Source organism: Gopherus evgoodei, chromosome 5, assembly GCF_007399415.2.
Source record: "Gopherus evgoodei ecotype Sinaloan lineage chromosome 5, rGopEvg1_v1.p, whole genome shotgun sequence".
NCBI classification, from domain to species: domain Eukaryota; kingdom Metazoa; phylum Chordata; order Testudines; family Testudinidae; genus Gopherus; species Gopherus evgoodei.
The window spans coordinates 109,576,833-109,599,801 of record NC_044326.1 but is presented as its reverse complement, the minus strand read 5'-3'; the positions used below and the strand labels follow the sequence as shown (position 1 = coordinate 109,599,801).

The 22,969-nt window shown below is 47.0% G+C and overlaps 1 protein-coding gene across 2 annotated transcripts in view; it reads left to right on the top strand.

The window, feature by feature from the left end:
- The window catches only part of PPP3CA (protein phosphatase 3 catalytic subunit alpha), a 334,558-nt gene that overhangs the window by 207,631 nt on the left and 103,958 nt on the right, over positions 1-22,969 (top strand). For both annotated transcript variants that reach the window (XM_030564446.1, XM_030564445.1), the window contains exon 3: positions 22,810-22,934. In XM_030564446.1, coding sequence (XP_030420306.1) covers positions 22,810-22,934 — 125 coding nt within the window. The remainder of the gene's footprint in view (positions 1-22,809; positions 22,935-22,969) is intronic.

The following is a 22,969-nucleotide window of genomic DNA, read 5'->3' as shown; positions in this document are numbered from 1 at the left end:
CAATTATGTGCCAAGTAAATACTCTGTTTTCCCACATTCAGGCAAGTTACTCTGTTAATGAGCAAGGAGCAGAATGAGAAAAGATGCTTTTTGTTTTGAAGTAAGTTCTGATTGTTTTTGTTTTTTTTAAAGGGTGGGAGGAGGAGTCAGGAGCCACAGAACAAGTCTGCATGTGGTATAACATGAGGAAACAGTGACATCAGATATTATCCACATAAATAAATTACCTTTTACAGCCATCCGGCTTTTGCACTTATGAACTTTTAGCATCCAAAAACCTATTTCTCTACATGCTAATATTCATCATGCACATGATCCTGAAAACTACTGGCTGCCTAGGAGGTAACAATAAATGTATGAATGAAATAGTGGTCTAAAATTGTATGGAAAGAAAAGCAAGCAAAGCCACTCTTTACAAAATGCCCTTCTAAGTAATGAAGACAGCATTTTGACCCACATGAAAAAAACCTGTAGAAGCTGGTAATTTACTGAAAGACATTAATATAATTATTACTAGCTGTGTGAGATACTTGTGACTTTTGTTTTAAAATTACAGTGGTTGGACTTTTTACATCTGACAGAAACCCATTAACTATCAGAAGAAACCTGGTTTTATTAAGAGTTCAATTAAAATCCTCCAAAATAAGATTATCTCATTAAATTGGGAAGGACACACTACAAATTACTTTTTAACTGCAAATAGCTGACTCTGAAAAAATATTATCCAACAATATATTAATGGATGTCCTTTTCTCTCATGTTACTAGAAAAGATGTAACACTCTGAATAATTGCAGTTATGAAATCATATATTTTACGTGCTGGGCTATATTAAAATTTCAAGCATGACTCAGAAGATAATCCCAGAATAAAATTTAGTATTACAAATTATTTTTTAGATATTTTTAGAAAGGTGTATAGCATTCAGAGCTGTGAAAAATTAATCTTAATTTGTTTGCAAACCTTTTGGCTTTGTTTTCAGTTTCTCAGTTCATTTCCTCTTCCCTCCTCCTCCAAAACAAAAAGTCCCTGAATTTTAGTTTAATTTTGGAATTGAACCCAACAAAACTTAGATCAAACATATTTTATACTAAACTTTTAGAAACGGACAAGTTTTTTCTTGGTTTTCTGCTGATAGTATAACCTTTCTTCCCTCCTCTTCAGGCCCTTCCCCCTTCATCAAGGAGCAGCTGTTCTAATGAATGGAAATGGGTTTGGGAGTCAGGAGATCTGAATGATATTTCTTGTTCTGCCACTGACTCACTCTGTGATCTTGGACAAGTCATTTAATTTTCCTGTGCCTTGGTTTTACCCATCTGTAAAGGACAATACTTCTCCGCCATTACAAAGTATTTTGAGATCTAGGGATATGAATGAGAAATCTCCCCCTCCTCCCCTGGTGCTGAAGTAGTACTTTACGCCAAAAGTTTTCCCACTGAAATCAATAGGCTTGCTGATGGAGTAAGGTATTGCTCAGTATTAGTGCCAGGTCCAGTCACCCTTACTATGTAATGATTTATTTACCTTTTCCATCTTCTGGAAGAAGCGGTGGGGGGCCAGTGACTTCTCATCTCTGGCACTGGGTAGCAGGGAAGGGGAGCTTTTAGAAGAGGAAATTATATCTACTCCCATCGTGCTCTCCTCCTCCCCAAATACTCAAGAAGGATCTTCTCCCCCATAGATTTTGCAACAGCACTCAAAAATCCCCTTTCTACTCCGGCTTAACCTTACTCTGAGGCTGAAAACAACCCACTTGTCTCCACACTGTTATATCAACTCTCATTGTCCTAAACAATTCAAATTAGGGAGTTGGAGGTGGGTCTTTACCTCTATCTATAACTTTCACAACAGTTGGAGGCTGCTTCCCAAGACCCTATTTTTTCTATTGCTTTTCATGGAATGAAGCAGTGTGCCTGCTCCGCCAGTCTTGACTGAAATGCTTTTGATTTACAGACGCAGTAAAAATTCTGCTGACATAAGCAATAAAGTAATTGTGCCATTTGAAAAACTAACACTAAGGATATCTCTTTGGCCTTAACATCTGAAGTGTTTGCAGATGGAAGACTTGGGCCTGTTCTGCCTCCCACTTAACCGTGAGATGATCTGATGTCTGCAGAACCATCACTATTTTTCTTTTCACTGCATCCTTTCTACTTCCTACCATTGCTTCACCCCCTTTTCTCCACTTTAATGTAACTCGATCTAGGTGGTTTTACCACAAAATAGGGTCGTAGAGTACACTGACGGCCATTAGTAGCACTCAGGCTGATCAAGAGAGTAAAAGTTTAACCCGTCCCAGAGCAGAATGACCACATATCATGCTTAGAACTAAAAACATGTTTGTATGAAACAAATTATAGAAAACAGTATTCGGCAGTGTACATTTGACACCTCAGGAAAAATGAAAGATGATAGGCTGGCATCACTACAGGCATGTCTGTTAGTTTTGAGTGGCTTGCTTGAAAAATACACCTTTCTTGTGCATTTTCTGGTTTCCTGATGTTTGCGAGGGATGTGGGCATGTTGTTTACTGTGTTTTGAATTTTAATGTTCTTAACAGCTAACATGCTCAAACTACTGATGGCAGCAGGTGCCTGAAACCTTAACTTGACTTTATCAAAGAGTGTGTGAGCATGCAGGTGTGAGTTACACTTGTTATCAATTATTACTGGTCACGTGAGGTTCTGGTGCCTTTGACAGTTGCAACACAGCAATTCTTGAAAATGAAAATCAATGAGCATTGAAATATAAATAGTCCATTGATAACTTTCTTTTCCATCACTGCACCTGTTTGCCCTAATTGGCTCCTCTTTATCATCGATGAAAAAATTTAATTGCAGTTCTCCACTGACGTTGCCTCACCTTGATAGTGTAAACTCACCAGGTTTGCATTCAGTGACAAGAAAGAGGGTAAAAGAAAGCTTATTATAAGGATCATGTTGGCTAACCAGTATGAATATCACCAAGTAGAGTATGTCTGTCAGAAACACAGAGAGCTATGTTGTGCAATACACTTAGCATATCAAACATGTTCAAATAAAGCTCCATTATCTTAAGAGTAAGAGATTAATATTTTTCTAAGATAGTGTGTTACTTCGTGAGCAGTCTGAGTGATTTTAGACTTGAAATACTCCGCTTGATTGAACTAAGGCATTTTGAAAGTGTTTTAAATTTGTCTCACACAAAGACAGAATATGTTTTTACATGCATCTGCCTGTATATAAATGATAAAAATATTTAAATTTAAACACAGTTTTATGAAGTCTTCAAAAGATAATGTATACATTGGGAGTTAAAAGTACAATTGTGTTTTAGTGACCAGCTGCCTATGGATGTCATTTGTGTTTCATACAAAAAAAATTGTGGTGCGATGTTTGCTTGTGATCCTGCAAGGAAACTGCTTGGAAAACTCTGCATCTTAATAATTTTGGGTTGGTGTGGCAGCAGAAGATATTCCTTGAAAGTTCATGCACTCAGCACTGGGGCTTAATAAAACTCAGAGACTGTAATATTCCTGCAATATGCAATTTGTATGGAATGGTAACTTGCAATGGGGGCTGAAGAACAGAAAATTTAGAAATGTGGCAGTAGGTTTGAGTTTTGTTTGTTGAGAAAATTGGTGCAGTGCTTAAAGAACGATTCGATTTTTTTATTAACAATAGATGTGCTTTCTGAAGTAAAATGAAATTAGTGGGTATATTTTCCACAGATTTTAAAAGCTATTGCACATTTGTGTGCTGAAGCCTGCTTTCTATGAACCTTGTTTGTAATACAGTTAAAGCATTAATTTATTTCCCTAATTTGGTCAACCTTCATTTTCAATGAAAGAAACAATTTTTCAGACAACTGATAACATTCTCCTTGCATCATTAGGTCTCTTAATAAAAGAAACTCATGTTCACTATTATTACTTTAAAAACTATTTAGCTGAGGACCCATGCTTTACTTTAATACACAGCACTGAGATAATTTTGTGGTAAAACCAAAACTAAGTTGATTAATAAAGAACAGAGATTTAAATGATAGTAAACTAGGATAGTAGAAGCAGAGAATGGTTACAAAAAAAGCAAAAATAAAACATGCTTTCTAGTATCTAATATTTAACAGATTTACAATCCTGGCCTCAGAGAATTTCTCAGTTCTTCTTCGAGTGATTGCTCACATCCATTCCAGTTAGGTGTGCGCGCCGCGCGTGCACGTTCGTCGGAAACTTTTTACCCTAGCAACTCCAGTGGGCCGGCAGGTCGCCCCCTGGAGTGGCGCCGCCATGGCGCCCAATATATATCCCTGCCGGCCCGCCCGCTCCTCAGTTCCTTCTTACCGCCGTGTCGGTCGTTGGAACTGTGGAGCGCGGCATAGCTGTCCTCCACGTCCCTAGCTCTCCTAGTTTCTATCGCTTGTTTATCGCTTATCTCTAGTTCTATATAGTTGTTAATTAGTATTGTTAAGTAGATAGTTTAGTAAATAGCTGTTAAGTAGTTTCTTGCCGGGGGCTTAGCCCTTCCCGGCACCGGGCGCCAGGCTCATGCCTGTTTCGCCAGGCTTCAAGCAGTGTGCGGCCTGCAAGAAGCCCATGCCTACCAGCGATCCCCACGAAGCGTGCCTGAAGTGCCTCGGGGAATCGCACAGATCTGACAAGTGCCGCATCTGTAAGGCTTTTAAGCCGAGGACAAAAAAGGAGAGGGATCAGAGGCTCCGAACTCTCCTAATGGAGGCGGCACTTGACCCGTCGACTTCGCAGACCGTGGTTTCGGCACCGGCACCGGATCGCTCCGGCACCGAGAAGACTCCTCGGCACCGACCTTCTCCGGCACCGGAATCAGAGCCTAGGCCGTCGAAGTCTAATACTCCGGCCAGGCAGACCCGGCTTGAACGCCCGGCCTCGACATCGGCCGCGGCGCCGCCGGCACCGTCAGCACCGTTGACTCCGGGCCCGGCGGGTCTGTTGAGTCCGGTGCCGCCGAGCTCCCCCATGAGATCTGGGGTTGAGATAATGGTCCCATCCACACCGGAGACCTTCGCCTCGGCTCGGGACCTTATTGCCCTGACGGAGCCTACTCGGCTGCCACCCCCGGTTCCTCCGGTGCGGGTCACGTCCAGAGGCAAGCCCATGATGTCGGCACCGCCCACGGACAGTCGTTCGCCATCCAGGCCCCGACGTCTTGGGCGCTCCAGATCCCGACGCCGCTCGCAGTCCCGGCACCGCTCCCCTCAGCGGTACCGGTCGCACTCGCGGCACCGGTCGGCATCGAGACGGTCGCGGTCAGGCTCCAGTCGACACCGGCACCGCGACTCCAGGAGCAGGTCCCGACGCTACTCGCCGCACCGGTCGACCTCCCGGCACCGAGCTGGTGGCAGGTCCCGGTCCCGATCTCGCTCGACCTCCCGGCACCGAGCTGGTGGCAGGTCCCGGTCCCGGTCGATCTCCCGGCACCGAGCTGGTAGTAGGTCCCGGCACCGAAGCGGCGCCCGGCACCGTGACAGATCCCGGTCCCGAAAGCAGCGCCCGGCACCGTGACAGATCCCGGTCCCGAAGCAGCGCCCGGCACCGTGACAGATCCCGGTCCCGAAGCAGCGCCCGGCACCGTGACAGATCCCGGTCCCGATCCCGGCACCGTTATGACTCCCGGCACCGGTCCCCGGCACCGAGACGATCCTCCGTGCCGGCCCGCGCAGACCCGTACCATCCAGGGTCGGCCCCGCCGTGGCCCTCCAGGCAGCCGTCCGTGTCCTCCCAGACGGACAGCGGCTATGCGCTGGGCACCGACCGGCAGGCGGCGCTGTTTGCTGATCCGCCGCTGCAGGACCAAGGCCCCCCACAGTGGGGATTCTGGACACCCTGGGCGTACCATCAGGCCCAGGGCCCCCAGCAGCTCCCTGCTAGGCCGGCGACTGCGGAGCGTAGGGCCCCTGAAGCCTCTTTGTCTCGCCCCCCTCCCTCCCCGGAAGGGGACGAAGGGTCCAAACAGCAGGACTCCGCTGCGGCTCCGGAGACAGAGGCGAGGGCTGAGGAAGACCCTCAGTTGGACACTATTGTGCCTGGGGTCTCATCATCCTCCTCCCCGGATGAGGTGGTGGCGGGTACCTCCTCCAACAGTCCCCCCCCGCTGGATCTCAGGGCGCACCAGGACCTCCTCAGGCGATTGGCTCAAAACCTGAGTCTGCAGGCAGAGGAGGTCTCGGAGATAGAGGACCCAATTGTCACCATCCTCTCTTCCGATGCTCCCACCAGGGTCGCCCTGCCGTTTATACGGACCATTCAGGCCAATGCCAATACTATCTGGCAGTCCCCGGCCTCCATCCCTCCGACAGCGAAAGGAGTCGAGAGGAAGTACATGGCCCCTTCTAAGGGGTACGAATATTTACATGTTCACCCGACTCCCGGTTCACTGGTAGTGCAATCGGTGAACGATAGGGAGCGTCACGGCCAGGAGGCTCCGGCCCCCAAATCCAGAGAAGCCAGGCGGATGGACCTCCTTGGCCGTAAGGTGTATTCGGCTGGGGCGCTGCAGCTCAGGGTCTCTAACCAACAGGCCCTGCTGAGCAGATACGCCTTTAACTCCTGGGTGGCAGTGGACAAATTTAAGGAGCTGCTGCCACAGGATGCTCGCCAAGAGTTCACGGCCATCTTGGACGAAGGCAAGAAGGTCGCGCGCACGGCCTTGCAAGCCTCCTTGGACGCTGCGGACTCGGCTGCCCGTACCCTCGCGTCAGGAGTTACGATGCGTCGCATCTCCTGGCTGCAGGTTTCCGGCCTTCCGCCAGAGCTCCAGCACACGATACAGGACCTTCCTTTCGAAGGCCAGGGCCTGTTTTCCGATAAGACAGACCCCAGACTTAAGAGTTTAAAGGACAACCGGGTCATTGCGCGGTCCCTCGGGATGCACACCCCCGTGACACAGCGTAGACCCTTTAGGCCGCAACAACAGCAGCACCGTCGGCCGTTTTCCCAGTTCCGCCAGCGGCAGGACCCTTACAGGCGCCGCGGCAGGAACGGGAGGCGCAGGCAGTCGGGGAACCAAGGGGGGCAGAACCAAGGCTCCTCAAAACCCCCGCCTGGTCCTAAGCCTTCATTTTGAAGGTGCGCTCGAGGGCGCAGTAACAGTTTCCCCTACGGATCCTTCCCCCTCCGTTTTCCAACCGCCTTTCGTTTTTCCTCCCGGCGTGGTCCCAAATAACATCGGACCGCTGGGTCTTGAGCGTGGTGCAGACGGGGTACCGCCTGCAGTTTGTTTCGTTCCCTCCTTCCCGCCCTCCTTCCTCGTCCCTCTTCAGGGACCCCTCTCACGAGCAATTCCTTCGGCAGGAGGTGCAGACGCTCCTCAGCAAAGGAGCTATAGAGGCGGTTCCCGAAAACGAGAAAGGCAAGGGGTTTTATTCCCGCTATTTTCTGATCCCCAAGGCCAAGGGGGGCCTCAGGCCTATCCTCGACCTGCGAGAACTCAACAAATACCTCGTGAAGTTGAAGTTCCGCATGGTATCCCTGGGGACCATTATTCCATCCCTGGATCCGGGAGACTGGTACGCCGCCCTCGACATGCAGGACGCGTATTTCCACGTTGCCATTTGGCCACGCCACAGACGCTTCCTCCGCTTCGTTGTGGGGGCTCGTCATTATCAATTTGCGGTCCTCCCGTTTGGCCTGTCCACGGCCCCGAGGGTGTTTACAAAATGCATGGCAGTTGTCGTGGCGCATCTTCGGCGCAACCGTGTCCACGTGTTCCCTTATCTGGACGATTGGTTGATTCGGGGCACGTCGGAACAGCAGGTGTACAGCCATGTCCGCGTGATCACCGGCATGTTTGCGAGTCTGGGCCTCTTGATAAACACAGACAAGTCCACCCTGAGGCCCACTCAGAAGGTGGAATTTATCGGGGCCGTCCTGGACGCCACTGTGGGCAGGGCCTCGCTGCCTCGGCAGCGGTTCCAGACCATGGCGGCGATCGTTCAACGCTTGCGGTCAGCCCCGTTGACGTCAGTGAGGACATGTCTAACCCTGTTAGGCCACATGGCGGCGTGCACTTTTGTGACCGACTACGCTCGGCTCCGCATGAGGCCTCTCCAGCTGTGGCTTATCAGTCATTACAGACCAAGGCAACCGCTAGACATGTTAATCACAGTCCCCCAGAAGGTCTTAGATTCCCTCGGCTGGTGGGTGGACCAGTCCGTATTGTGTGCGGGTCTTCCCTTTCACCCGTCTCAGCCCTCGGTATCCCTGACAACGGATGCCTCAGATCTAGGCTGGGGGGCCCACCTAGGGACCCTGCGGACGCAGGGCCTATGGTCCCAGGAGGAGGTGGGGCTACATATCAACATGAGGGAGTTGAGAGCGGTCCGCCTTGCTTGCCAAACGTTTTGTCATCAGCTTCAGGGTCGTTGTGTAGCCGTGTTCACGGACAACACGACGACCATGTATTATATCAACAAGCAGGGCGGCACCAGGTCCTCCTCCCTGTGCCTCGAGGCGATACGACTCTGGGACTTTTGCGTAGCCCACTCCATTCACCTCAAGGCTTCCTTCCTTCCCGGAGTACGGAACACGCTGGCGGATCGATTGAGCAGATCCTTCCTGTCACACGAGTGGTCCCTTCGACCGGACGTCGCTCTCTCCATTTTCCAGAGGTGGGGTTATCCCCGGGTGGACCTCTTTGCGTCCAAGGGGAACAGGAAGTGCCAAGCGTTCTGCTCCTTTCAGGGCAGGGAGCCGGGGTCGATAGCGGATGCCTTCCTCATCCAGTGGTCGACCCACCTGTACTATGCGTTTCCTCCGTTCCCTCTGGTTCACAAGGTCCTCCTGAAGGTGCGCAGAGACAGGGCTCGTGTTATCATGGTGGCCCCGGCATGGCCCAGACAGCACTGGTACACCATGCTGCTAGACTTGGCCGTAGCCGACCCAGTTCCCCTGCCCCTTCATCCGGACCTGATTACCCAGGACCACGGGTCCCTCTGTCACCCAGACCTGCAGTCGCTGCACCTAGCGGCGTGGCTCCTGCGTGGCTAACTGGTTCCGAGCTGCGCTGCTCCACGCCTGTGAGAGAGGTGCTCTTGAGCAGCAGGAAACCATCCACAAGAGCCACATATTCGGCAAAATGGAAACGCTTCTCCTGTTGGTGCGTAGAGAGAAATCTCCGCCCTATGGAAGTTTCGGTATCCGAAATCTTAGATTATGTTTGGTCCCTCAAAGAACATGGTCTGGCCTTATCGTCGTTGCGAGTCCATCTGGCAGCTATCTCCACCTTTCACCCGGGTGCGGACGGTCGCTCCGTTTTTTCTCACCCGACGGTGTCGAGATTCCTTAAGGGGCTGGAACGGTTATTCCCTAACGTCCGTCCCCCTGCTCCAACCTGGGATCTTAACCTGGTGTTGTCCCGGCTCATGGGGCCCCCCTTTGAGCCATTAGCTACTTGCTCCCTGCTTTACCTCTCTTGGAAGGCTGCCTTTCTAGTAGCTATCACCTCAGCTAGACGGGTGTCGGAACTCCGAGCCCTTGTGGTGGACCCCCCATACACGGTCTTCCACAAAGACAAGGTGCAGCTTAGACCACACCCTGCCTTTCTACCCAAGGTGGTCTCAGCCTTCCACGTCAACCAAGAGATTTTCCTCCCGGTTTTTTTCCCAAAACCTCACTCCTCAGGCAGGGAGCAGCAGCTCCACTCGCTGGATGTCCGTAGAGCTCTCGCGTTCTACATAGAGAGGACCAAACCCTTCCGCAAATCCCCCCAGCTTTTCGTGGCGGTAGCGGACCGTATGAAAGGGCTTCCTATCTCCTCCCAGAGGTTATCCTCGTGGGTTACGTCCTGTATCAGGACCTGTTATGACTTGGCCCATGTCCCTACGGGCCGTGTGACTGCGCATTCTACCAGGGCGCAGGCGTCGTCGCTGGCTTTCCTGGCCCGTGTGCCCATCCAGGAAATCTGTCGGGCAGCGACCTGGTCATCGGTCCACACCTTTGCTTCCCACTACGCTCTGGTACAGCAGTCGAGAGAGGATGCGGCCTTCGGAACTGCAGTGCTCCATGCCGCGACTTCTCACTCCGACCCCACCGCCTAGGTATGGCTTGGGAGTCACCTAACTGGAATGGATGTGAGCAATCACTCGAAGAAGAAAAGACGGTTACTCACCTTTGTAACTGTTGTTCTTCGAGATGTGTTGCTCACATCCATTCCACACCCGCCCTCCTTCCCCACTGTCGGAGTAGCCGGCAAGAAGGAACTGAGGAGCGGGCGGGCCGGCAGGGATATATATTGGGCGCCATGGCGGCGCCACTCCAGGGGGCGACCTGCCGGCCCACTGGAGTTGCTAGGGTAAAAAGTTTCCGACGAACGTGCACGCGCGGCGCGCACACCTAACTGGAATGGATGTGAGCAACACATCTCGAAGAACAACAGTTACAAAGGTGAGTAACCGTCTTTTATTTCTCAACATCCTCAATCCACATGGCTGGGGGAGGATCCACCTTTCAAGGATTCAAAGAGCACTGGTTCTTTTATCTCTTAGGTGATGGGTCCCCGCAATATCTTTTCTCGCTTCTTCTTATAGTTCCAAAAACCTTTGAAATATACTTTTTTTCAAAGTAACTCCAGACAAAGATCGTCTCCCCTGATATTTATTCCTTGGATGCAGGTTCCAGATCCCTTTTTCCATCCTCTTGTTAATTAGCTCTTTCTATTAGTTGGTTCACTTTGTTTATCTTAAACAGAAATATATTTTTTTTATTGGTTTTGGCTTATAAAGCTTAAAGCAGGCAGACTGGCAAATCCACATACCTTTTGTCTAGGAGAAACCTTTTTATCCATTCTACTTAGGTTGCTTGGACTTCACATATTTTATGCAGATATTTCCAACACATATACATAACTCTTGACACACTAACTGTCCATGCATAAGGCAGTATTTTTAATGACCAGAGAGTCACCAGTTTTCATTTAATTCCTTACATGATACTTTTTTTGGATAAATATTATGACATCAATGTGTTAGATGTGAGTTTGTATCCGGTAACAACTGTGTTTAAAGAATAGTGAGCCCTTTGCTATTTGACATTCAGGGTCACAGACACGTATTTGAAGTATTTGACTATTAATTGAATATTTTTGAGCACTTGCTAGATTTGAGGGAAGGGGAATCCTGGCAGGTTTTTCCAGAATGTTCTACAGATTTATAGATCCTCCTTAGATCCCCTGACAGGTTTCAACAGATTAGGATCTCCTAACGAGTTAGTAACTACTAATATAGAAACACTCTGAATCTTAAGGTAGTGTTTCTTCTGTTGCTGACACAATACTTTGATGATATGGTGACAATCTTTTTTGTCCCTGAACTCAGTTCTACTTTTTACAACATACCCATTGATTGGCAATTAAGGTGGGTTTGTTTGGAAAACATTTTACAGAAACATCATTGATGTCCTACAGGATGTTAAAATGAGTTTTAATCTAGTAGAATTGTTACTATTTTTAATGGTCATTGCCACAGTGTCAAAGCTGGTGCGCGCGCGCGCACACACACACACACACACACACACACACACACACACACACACACACACACACACACACACACACACACACACACACACACACACACACACACACACACACACAAAGATAAAAACATATAGTTGATTGCTCCTAATTAAGGGTTTCTGTTTGGAGATTTTATTTTTTGCGGTGCGGTGAACATTTTTTAATAGACCAAAGTTGTAAGCTACACTTGGAAAGTTCTCTTTCTACATTCTATTATTGAAAACCACAAATATAATATATCATATCTTATCATATATGAAAAACTGGAAGTCACTGGAAGCTTTGATCAAGACAATGGGGGAGCCCAGAACTATCAGGGAAAGGTGCTGAGGCACATGTCTAACAAAACATTGCACCTTCAGCTCACTTCCAGCATCTCTGTTAGAATTTATGAACATGCATGTGTCAAACCTTAGTCCCAGATTTGGACCTTAGCGTCCAAAATATGGGGGTTAGCATGAAAACCTCCAGGCTTAGTTACCAGCTTGGACCTGGTACTTGCTGCCACCACCCACCACCTGAGGGTACTTCAGGCTCGGGCTGAGCCTTTTGGGTATGGCTGTCTGTTGCTTCTGCCAGTTCTGGCTCGCTGGCGCCCTCTGGTGTTGAGTTTGAAGATGTGGTTGCACTTGCTGGTGCTGGTTGCTGTTCCAGTTCTGGGCCTGGGACTGGAGGTGCTGTGGCTGTTTCAGTGGTTGGCATGGTCTCTGGGTCCACTACCTCTGTCTGGGTCTCTGGTAACACAGACGGGGCCTCTGTGGACGGCTCAGGAACAGGAATGGGTCTGGAAGCTTGCCTGGTTTGGCTACGTGTAACCATTCCCACTCTCTTGGCCCGCTTCACCTGGTTGGCCAAGTCTTCCCCCAGTAGCATGGGGATAGGATAATTGTCATAGACTGCAAAAGTCCACATTCCTGACCAGCCTTTGTACTGGACCGGCAGTTCAGCTGTAGGCAAGTCTACAGCTTGTGACATGAAGGGGTAAATTGTAACTTTGGCCTTTGGGTTGATGAATTTGGGGTCTACGAAGGATTGGTGGATAGCTGACACTTGTGCCCCCGTGTCTCTCCACGCAGTAACCTTCTTTCCGCCCACTCTCAAATTTTCCCTTCGCTCCAAGGGTATTTGAGAGGCATCCGGGCCTGGGGACCTTTGGTGTGATGGTGGTGTAATGAATTGCACTCGCATGGTGTTCTTTGGACAGTTGGCCTTGATATGTCCCAGTTCATTACACTTAAAGCATTTTCCATCTGATGGGTCACTGGGCCGGGGTGAGTTACTGGAGACTGGAGAGGTGGACGAATAGGGCGTCTGTGGCTTGACTTGGGTTGTATGTGGGGTCTTTGGCTGTCCTCGGTTATAGGGTTTATGGTCGGTGTGCCCCCTGGGGTATTCGTTCCCATTGACTGTAGCTTTCTTGCTTTCTGCCACTTCCATCCATCTGGCTCCAATCTCCCCCGCCTCAGCGAGATTTTTGGGTTTTCCATCTTGTATGTACCATGTTATGTCCTCAGGAACACCATCCAAGAACTGCTCCATTTGTATGAGGAGGTGCAGTTCTTCCAAGGTTTTAACATTGTGTCCTGATATCCAGGCCTCATAATTTTTCCCAACGTAGTAGGCGTGTTTGGGAAATGACACATCTGGTTTCCACTTTTGGGTTCTGAAACGCCGACGAGCATGATCCGGGGTTATCCCCATTCTGTATCTGGCCTTGGTTTGAAAAAGTTTATAGTCGTTCATGTTCTCCTTAGGCATTTCAGCTGCCACCTCTGCTAAAGGTCCACTGAGCTGTGGCCTCAATTCTACCATGTACTGGTCTTCAGGGATGCTGTACCCAAGATAGGCTCTTTCAAAATTTTCCAAGAAGGCCTCGGTGTCATCACCTGCCTTGTAGGTGGGAAATTTCCTGTGCTGTGGAACAATCATTGGCGCAGGGTTGTTAGGGTTGGCTGTGTTTTGCTTAGCCTTTTCCAATTCCATGGCCTGTTGGTGGGCTTCCCTCTGGAGTTCTATCTGTCTTTTGTGGGCTGCCTCTTCTTCTTCTTGTTTTCTTCGGTGGGCCACCTCTTCTTCTTCTTGTTTTTTTTTTGTGTGCTGCCTCTTTGGCTGCCTGTTCTCTTTGGTAGGCTGCCATTTTGATGCTTTCTTCCTTTTCTTTCAGCTCCACCTCTTTTTGTCTTTTTTCCAGTTGTTGCCTGTGTTCAGCTTCTTTGATTTGTTCTTCGGCCTCCCTTTTGGTATTGGAAGGCATGGTTCCTGTTATCTTGTGTTGGGGTGCCCTCCGGTGTTTATCTTTTGAACTGCAGGCTCTGTTACCTCCTGGGGTCTGCCTAGCAACAGTGCTTATTTCCTTTTCTTCCTCTAGCATAAACTAGAAAAACCCCTTTATTTGCATGTATATAGTGCTGGTATTTGCCTCCTAATGGGAGTGCTATTGTGTCACAAAAGACTCTTTTGTCACAGCTTAATGGTTCCTTGCTTAATATGCAAGCCAGAAACTTGCCAGAGAGAGCAGAAAAAAAAATTCTCTCTGGTTCCCTTTTAAAACCAAACTGTTTCTCTCTGCTAAAAAGCCCCTAGCAGAGAAAATAAAAATAAAATATTCCTACTGGCTTCTGGATTCTGTCTATCCCGTAACCGCTGCCACTCATGTCAAACCTTAGTCCCAGATTTGGACCTTAGCGTCCAAAATATGGGGGTTAGCATGAAAACCTCCAAGCTTAGTTACCAACTTGGACCTGGTACTTGCTGCCACCACCCAAAAAATTAGAGTGTTTTGGGGCACTCTGGTCCCCCTGAAAAACCTTCCCTGGGGACCCCAAGACCCAAATCCCTTGAGTCTCACAACAAAGGGAAATAAATCTTTTCCCTTCCCCCCCCCCCCCAGGTGCTCCTGGAGAGATACACAGAAGCAATCTCCGTGAATCTAAGCAGAGGGAGTCCACCCTCTGTAATTCCAATCCTGGAAACAAAAGCACTTTCCTCTTCACCCAGAGGGAATGCAAAATCAGACTTCCCCCTGACTTCTTCCTCCCACCAATTCCCTGGTGAGCTGCAGACCCAATTCCCTGAAGTTCCCCACTAACGAAAAACTCCAACAGGTCTTAAAAGAAAGCTTTATATAAAAAGAAAGAAAATACATACAAATGGTCTCTCTGTATTAAGGTGACAAATACAGGGTCAATTGCTTAAAAGAAATATTGAATAAACAGCCTTATTCAAAAAGAATACAAATCAAAGCACTCCAGCAACTATAGACATGTAAATACATGATCTCTGTACTCACAACTTGGAAACAGAAGATTAGAGAGCAGGAAATAGAAATCACTCCTCATAGCTGAGAGAAAAGCAGGCAGACGAACAAAGACTCAGACACAAACCCTCTCCACCCAGAGTTGAAAAAATCCTGTTTTCTGATTGGTCCTCTGGTCAGGTGTTCAGATTACTTCTTTCCAGGTGAAAGAGATGTTAATCCTTAGCTATCTGTTTATGACAGTATGTACAGTAATAGAGACTGATCATTGTTTGCTCACTAGAGTCAGCAAGCTAATCACAGCATTTTTTGCTGTTAGGCGTGTTGTGCAGTGACATAACTGGCTGTTTAAGGATAGAAAATTAGCTGTAAGGTAACATGGACAATGAACTAAACAAACCCTCAGATAGAGAATCTTAATACAAGAACATCGCCCAGATGTTGAGTCCTCATACACAACAGTAAAGGTAAATTGATTATTTAGCCTAGAACAATGGGGCCTTGACCCTGTTTGGCGATCTGGGTGATGCTGTGATATAAGTAAAGAGTTTTTGAAATAAGAACAAATAAGAAATATGGTGCTATGTCTTCTCTGTGTGCCTGAAGAATAGCATTCCAGCACTGGTGAGGAAAAACACCCCTCCCTTACTATACAGACCCCCAACTATGTTGAGTGTAGGTCTCAAACAGCAACTAAGTTGTACCATTTTGATGATGTGTGCTCACAGCACAAGTGCATAACTTCAATATGGGAGAGCTTCACTAAGAGCTACATTGTTTTTCTTAAAAGAAAGTGAGGGAGAGAAAAGGAGTTATATTCCAGCTATAATCATATTTTGAGTATGCCGAGTATGCCACCTTTGATGGTAAAGGGGAATATTTTCAAATGTGCAAAGGAAAATTCAGCACCCCCTTCATCTGAATTTAGTGGGACCTCAAATGCTATATTAATGCCTGCAGATGAGAAATTATTGCAAGACAGTAACTACCATGCTTTTAAACCTTTTATCTGAATAAAGCACACCGTAAAGGGAGATAATTTGTACCTTAGAAAAGAGTTTTTTAAAGCAGGCACTGTGGAGGGGATGCGGAATAATGTTCGCTGCATCATGCATATTGATCTAATAGTGACAGAGTGTTATCTTGCTAGCCCTGTCATGTCCCCTAAGGGCAGTCGTAAGACATGGCTCAAACCATGATAGTAGTTGATTAGTGGTTTTGCCAGCTTTCTGAATGGAAAATATTTTTATTGTGTTGTTTTACTCATTTTTTTTCTCTATTATTGCCATATCCACCAGTTATAAATGGGTTGGTCTCCTTTGCCAAAATATGATGCCTGACATAGCCCAAAAGTAATGGCCACTGATTCCCCTGAGAAATACTATATGAATAGAATATGTGTCAGCTTTTTCCTTCTACAGCTATATATTTTAGAAATGTAGCTGAGGAACTTCTGAGAAGGAAACAGAGTGAGTTTGTTCCTTATTTTATTAGGCTTTGCTATTCCTCTCTCAATTTGGGTGAGTTATTCTTTTTTGTTTTTTGTTTCGTTTTAAAGCTATCTGGGATAGGGATGTGGAATCTTCAGTATATTTCACAAGCATCTTCTCAGGTTCATAGATTTTGCTGTAGATATAAAAGAATCTGAGACGTGGTCTACACTATCAGCTTATGTCGGTATCACTACATTGGAAAAGCCACATCCCTGAGCAACGTAGTTAAACCAACCTAACCTCCAGTGTAGAGAGCGATATATTGATGCAAAGGCTTCTCCCATCGACATAGCTACCGCTCCTTGGTGTGCCAAGAGGAGAGCTCTCCCATCAGTGAAGGTAGCGTCTTCACTAAGTATGGAATGGGAAAGAATGAGCTGCAGGAGTAGCCCCTACTGGTTCCAGACCTCTTCAAGTTGGCTTTTGTTCAAGTTCCCTCTTGGCAGTGGAAGCAAGTGGCATATGCCAATAGGTGTTGCTAATTGTCCTTATCCCCCTCATCAGATCTGACCCCCTATTCTATACTCCTACAACCAGGAAAGGAGATCACCTCTGAGGAAAAAAGGGAGCAAGAGGGGAGGTAAAAATACCAGGTGAACATTTCTTTCCCTCAAATGAGAATCAGAAATAATTACATTATTATCCAAGAGTCTCCAAAATTTGAAAAGTATAACTGAGAGGATGGTGAAGGTGAGTTGAACAGCACCCCAAAAAATAATCTGTCAAGTCAATTATGTTTTTCACAGTTCCTGGGAAATACCTATTCCATTCTCTAGTTCCAAACCTTAACATCCAGCCAAAAACTGGGACACAAACTGGATGCTGACAGGATATTTTAAAAGTATATATTAAAACCGTGAAAATGAAAAGTACTTCGACTCTCTTTTTGATAGTCCATACAAAATACAGATCTGAATGTATGTAAAATGTTGTCCGTATTACGGAAATTTTGGGACATAGGCAAACTCATCTGTTGTCCTCTGTTCCTAAGCCACATCTTTTCTGTTTCTGCAGACAAGATTCCCTGCTAGTTTTATGCTTATAATTCAGAGCTTGTTCCTGTTGTTTAGGAGTAAACTGTTATTTTGATTTTTTTTTCCTTTGGTTTTCAAGTGTGTTTTCTGAAAGTGGTTTCTGGATATACACTTTTTGAAGCCAACCATGAATAGATGAGAATTGAAGACTGTATTTGTAAATTTACAGGAATTTTCATCAACTGCTTAATAATAATAAAAATAGAGCTTAAAGGGACAGGATTCTGCAAATTTTGGGTTTTCTCCACCCTGTTTATAATTGTACCCTGTTCATGTCCATTTATAACAAATTGATGGAAATAGAAATATTTCTTTCTAAGCAGGTCTGTCTTATGAATTTCTCTGAAATGTTCTCTTCACCATAGCAAACATACATATACACGCACCCCTGTTAACATGAAGTAGCTTTGCCTTTTCCTGTAGTCATGATCAGGGCTCACTTCAGGCACCAGCGAAGGAAGCAGGTGCTTGGGGCGGCCAATGGAAAGGGGGGCGGCACGTCCGGGTCTTCAGCGGCAATGAGGCGGCAGGTCCCTCGGTCCCTCTTCTCCTCTTTGGGCTGCCACCGAAGAGGAAGAGAGGGAACGAAGGACTCAATGCCTAATTGCCGCAGAAGAATGAAGCGGTGCTATTGAGCTGCCGCCGAAGTGCCACCGATCGGCTTGTTGGGGAGGGGTGGGGGGTGTTGTGGGTTTTTTTTTCCCCCTCCCCGCTTCGCCTCTTGAGGCAACAAAAAAGCTGGAGCCGGCACTGGTCGTGATAAATCTAAGGCCTGGTCTACACTACGCGTTTAAACCGATTTTAGCAGCATTAAACTGATTTAACGCTGTACCCGTCCACACTACGAGGCCCTTTATATCGATATAAAGGGCTCTTTAAATCGATTTCTGTACTCCTCCCCGACGAGAGGAGTAGTGCTAAAATCGGTATTACCATATCGGATTAGGGTTAGTGTGGCCGCAAATCAACGGTATTGGCCTCCGGGCAGTATCCGACAGTGCACTACTGTGACCGCTCTGGACAGCAATCTCAGCTCGGATACAGTGGCCAGGTAAACAGGAAAAGCCCCGCGAAATTTTGATTTTCATTTCCTGTTTGCCCAGCGTGGAGCTCTGATCAGTACGGGTGGCAGTGTAGTCCCAAATCCAAAAAGAGCTCCAGCATGGACCGTATGGGAGATACTGAATCTGATCGCTGTATGGGGAGACAAATCTGTTCTATCAAAGCTCCGTTACAGAAGACGAAATGCCAAAGCGTTCTGGAAAAAAAAAATCGACAGGCTACACAGTGCTGCCTGACAAGCGTAACGGGAAGCCAGAGACTCAAATGGACTCTCATGGAGGGAGGGAGGGAGGGGGTACTGAGGACTCCAGCTATCCCACAGTCCCCAGCAGTCTCCGAAAAGTATTTGCATTCTTGGCTGAGCTCCCAATGCCTGTAGGTCAAACACATTGTGCGGCGTGGTTCAGGGAATAGCTCCTCAATTTACTCCCCCCCTCCCCATGTGAAAGAAAAGGGAAAGAAATCATTTATTGACTTCTTTTAATGTCACCCTATGTCTACTGAATGCTGCTGGTAGACATGATGCTGCAGCAGTGAAGAGAAGTATCCGCTCCTCTCCCCTCCCCGGTGGCAGACGGTGCAGTAGGATTGGTAACCGTCCTTATCAACCCATGAGTGCTCCTGGCTGGCTTCAGGTGAGGCTGGCTGGGGGTGCCTGGGTGAAAATAGGAATGACTCCCGGTCATCCCCAGTAGATGGTACAGAATGGCTGGTAACCATCTTCATCATAGCAACTAGGGGCTGAGCTTCAATCAGCCCCCTCCCTTTCATGTGAAAAGAAAAGATTCTGTACTGCCTGGGCTATCATAGCAGTGGGATGCTGGGCTCCTCTCCCCCACACTGCTTAATGTCCTGCCTGGACTATCATAGCACCGGAAGGCTGCCTCCCCCTCATTTTATGTCACCAAAAACTCAGCGTTTCTTATTCCTGCATTCTTTATTACTTCATGACACAAATTGGGGGGACACTGCCACAGTAGCCCAGGAAGGTTGGGGGAGAAGGGAAGCAATGGGTGGGGTTGTTGCAGGGGCACCCCCCATGAATGGCATGTAGCTCATCATTTCTGCAGGATCTGACACAGAACAGCTGTACTCTCTGATACACGGCTTCTCTAGTACATTTGCCCCATATTCTAGGCAGGACTGACTCTATTTTTAGAAACCATAAAGGAGGGATTGACTCGGGGAGTCATTCCCAGTTTTGCTTTTGCGCCCCCGGTTGATCTCAGCCAGGGGCACCCATCATAGCAGCAGACAGCACAGAAGGACAGATAACTGTCATCTCATTGCCAAATTACACTGGCAGCAGACAGTACAGAACGACTGGTAACCATCTCTGCTATCATGCAAAAGCAAATGAATGCTGCTGTGTAGCGCTGGAGTATCGCCTCTGTCTGCGGCATCCAGTACACATATGGTGACTGTAAAAAAAAAAAAAATGCTGAACGGGCTCCATGTTTGCTGTGCTATGGCTTCTGCCAGGGAAAAGGCACGAAATAATTGTCTGTCATTGCTTTCCCGGAGGAAGGAATGACTGACAACATTTACCCAGGACCACCCGCGACAATGATTTTTGCCCCATCAGCCACCGGGCTCTCAACCCAGAATTCCAAGGGGCGGGGGAGACTGCGGGAACTATGGGATAGCTATGGAATAGAGCTACCCACAGTGCAAGGCTCCAGAAATCGACACTAGCCTCGGACCATGGACACACACCGCCGAATTAATGTGCTTAGTGTGGCTGCATGCACTTGACTTTATACAATCTGTTTTATAAAACCGGTTTATGTAAAATCGGAATAATCCCGTAGTGTAGATGTACCCTAAATTAAATATATTCAGAATCTCTCAATCATGCATTTTTAATTGTTAGAATTGTACTGCTTTACAATACTAAAAAGTTTCTCTGTCTGAATTGAAGAAGGCAGGTTTTCTGGCTCTAGTTCTAAGACTCGCTGGTCTTCTCTGCTCACTATATGTACACAGAGGAACACAGCTCATTTGAAACAGTTTGCTAGCTAAACCAATTACATAAATAAAATTGATCCAGAATTTTCCTTTATTGCGGATAATGACAGCTTCATCATCTATATCTATCTATCTGTCTATAAAGACTTTACAAAGACAGCTTTTCCATCATGTTGTGTGAGGATTTAAATTTAAACTTTGTTTTTGCATGTTTATAGAATAATAGTTATTATCCTTTGCTGGAAATCACTTTCAGATGAAGGTGTTTTGGGTAACACTTGAAGATTCCTATCTCATAACTCATGAAAATAAAATGTCACCTGGAAAGAGAAGATTACACAGTGTAATACAAAACTGGTGAAAGAGCACCAGTCTTTATTTAGATATGCTATTTGATGGAAGAAACTCATTTTTTTAAAAAAGAACTGTAGTTATGCAGTCTTTACTTCATGTACAGCAATGCACAGCAAAGGAGAAAACAGAGCATAGAAGCTGATCCTGCAGGCCTAACTCATAAGTGGTACCTCTAACTTCACATAGGTACTCATGAGAGTAAGGTATGCATGATCACCACCTTTGCTATACTTTATTATTTGCTGTACTTAGGGTTGCCAACTTTCTAATGGCACGAACCCAAACACCCTTGGTCTGTCTCTGCCCCACCCCTTCCCCATGGACCCTTCCTGCCCCGCCATTCTCTGAGGCCCCACCCCCACTCACTCCATCCCCCCTCCCTCTGTCACTCGCTCCCCCCTACACACTCACTGGGCAAGGGCAGAGTGTTGTGGTGTGGGAAGGGGTGAGAGCTTTGGCTGGAGGTGCAGGCTCCGGGGTGGGGCCAGGTACGAGAGGTTTGGGGGGCAAGAGGGGTCTTCATGCTGGGGCAGGGGGCTGTGGTGCAGGAGGGAGCGCGGGCTCCAGCTGAGGGCGTGGGCTCTAGGGTAAGACCAGGGATGAGGGGCTTGGGGTGCAGGAAGGGGCTCAGGGCTTGAGTGGGGGGCTGGGATGTGAGGGGATGTGGGGTGTGGCTCTGGGTGGAGTTGGGGAACAGGAGGGGATTCCGACCTGGGGCAGGAGGTTTGGGGTGCAAGCTCCAGCCAGGCAGTGCTTACCTCAGGTGGATCCCAGAAGCTGCCTCCATGTCCAGCTCCTAGATGGAGCCAATGGGAGATGCAGAGCCGGCGCTCAGGGCAAAGGCAGCATGTGGAGCCTCCCTGGTCGCCCCTGCAGTTAGGAGCTGGACATGCTGGTCGCTTCCAGGAGTTTGTGTGGCGCTGGGGCAGTTAGGGAGCCTACTTTAGCCCTCCTGCGCCGTAGACCTAACTTTTAATGTCCCAGTCAGCAGTGCTGACCGGAGTTGTCCTAAACCGGACATCTGACAACCCTAGTTCTGCTCTTGCCATTGTTGAGCAGAGACTATAATAATATAGATCACTACATTTCCTCCATTGTGAAGTTATTATATACTTCGAAAAAGAGAGTCTGGTTTCTTGTAACTAAAAGTAAAGAATATGTGACACTGTACTGTGACGAGTCAATGCGATATTATTGATGTTTGCATTGTTGTGGGGTTTTTAATTTGGTGGAACTTTATTACAGCTGCTGTACTATTGAATCTATATGGAGAAGTGATTTCAGCGTCTTCACAGCATGAAATAATGTTGAGGCATGATTTTCAATAGGACAGTAAGACCTTTATGCAAATGCTTATGTGAATTTGTTGCTTGTTAGGCACAAAAGTGTGCCCAATTATTTGGAAACATGCACCTAGAGTAGTACATTATTTTCTGTCATGTTTCTTTCTGTTTTGACTCTATATGCATGTATAACACAGAAGTGAGAGACTTCTGTGTGAATTAACCAATCAGTTATGTTGTACTGCCTTGTTTGTTTACCTTCCATGCGCGCTGCAAGGCCCACTGATATTCACATGGATTTGGGGACAGGGCAGGTAGGCATAGTGATAATTGGAGAAGGGAATGAGACTGTTTGAAGGGACTAATATGTTGAACATGTTTTCTTATTCTGGATATTTTTTATGCGTCCTTCATTTATCAATATTATATCTTTTGCACAAAGTGGCCATAGCAAGAGATGGGCATTTTTAAAAAATAAAATATACATAAATACATTTTAATACATCTCACGTCATTTGTAAAACACCGGTCTAAAAGCACTACTTAATCATGTGGTAACCTTTTGTACAATAGATGTAGATGCATGAAAAAGTGAAAAATGGCGATGTTTTTACTCAGGATTTGTCATCAATTTCTGCTAACCGGCAGCCCACCCTCACAAATCATGTCAATGTAGATATAATTGTAAGTTGGCACACAGAAAATAGCTGATGAACAATAGAATATAATACAGCATTTTTATTATTAAGGTAAACACTTTAAAATTGCGTGTGCTTAAGCTAGTAACACTAATTGAACTGATGATGTAACAAACTGCTGTTTTAATTTCTCCTAGTTTGTGGGGACATCCATGGACAATTCTTTGATTTGATGAAGCTGTTTGAAGTAGGAGGTTCTCCTGCCAACACACGGTACCTCTTCTTGGGGGACTATGTGGACAGAGGGTACTTCAGTATAGAAGTAAGTTTGCTATTTCTCTTTTTGAATACAAGGCT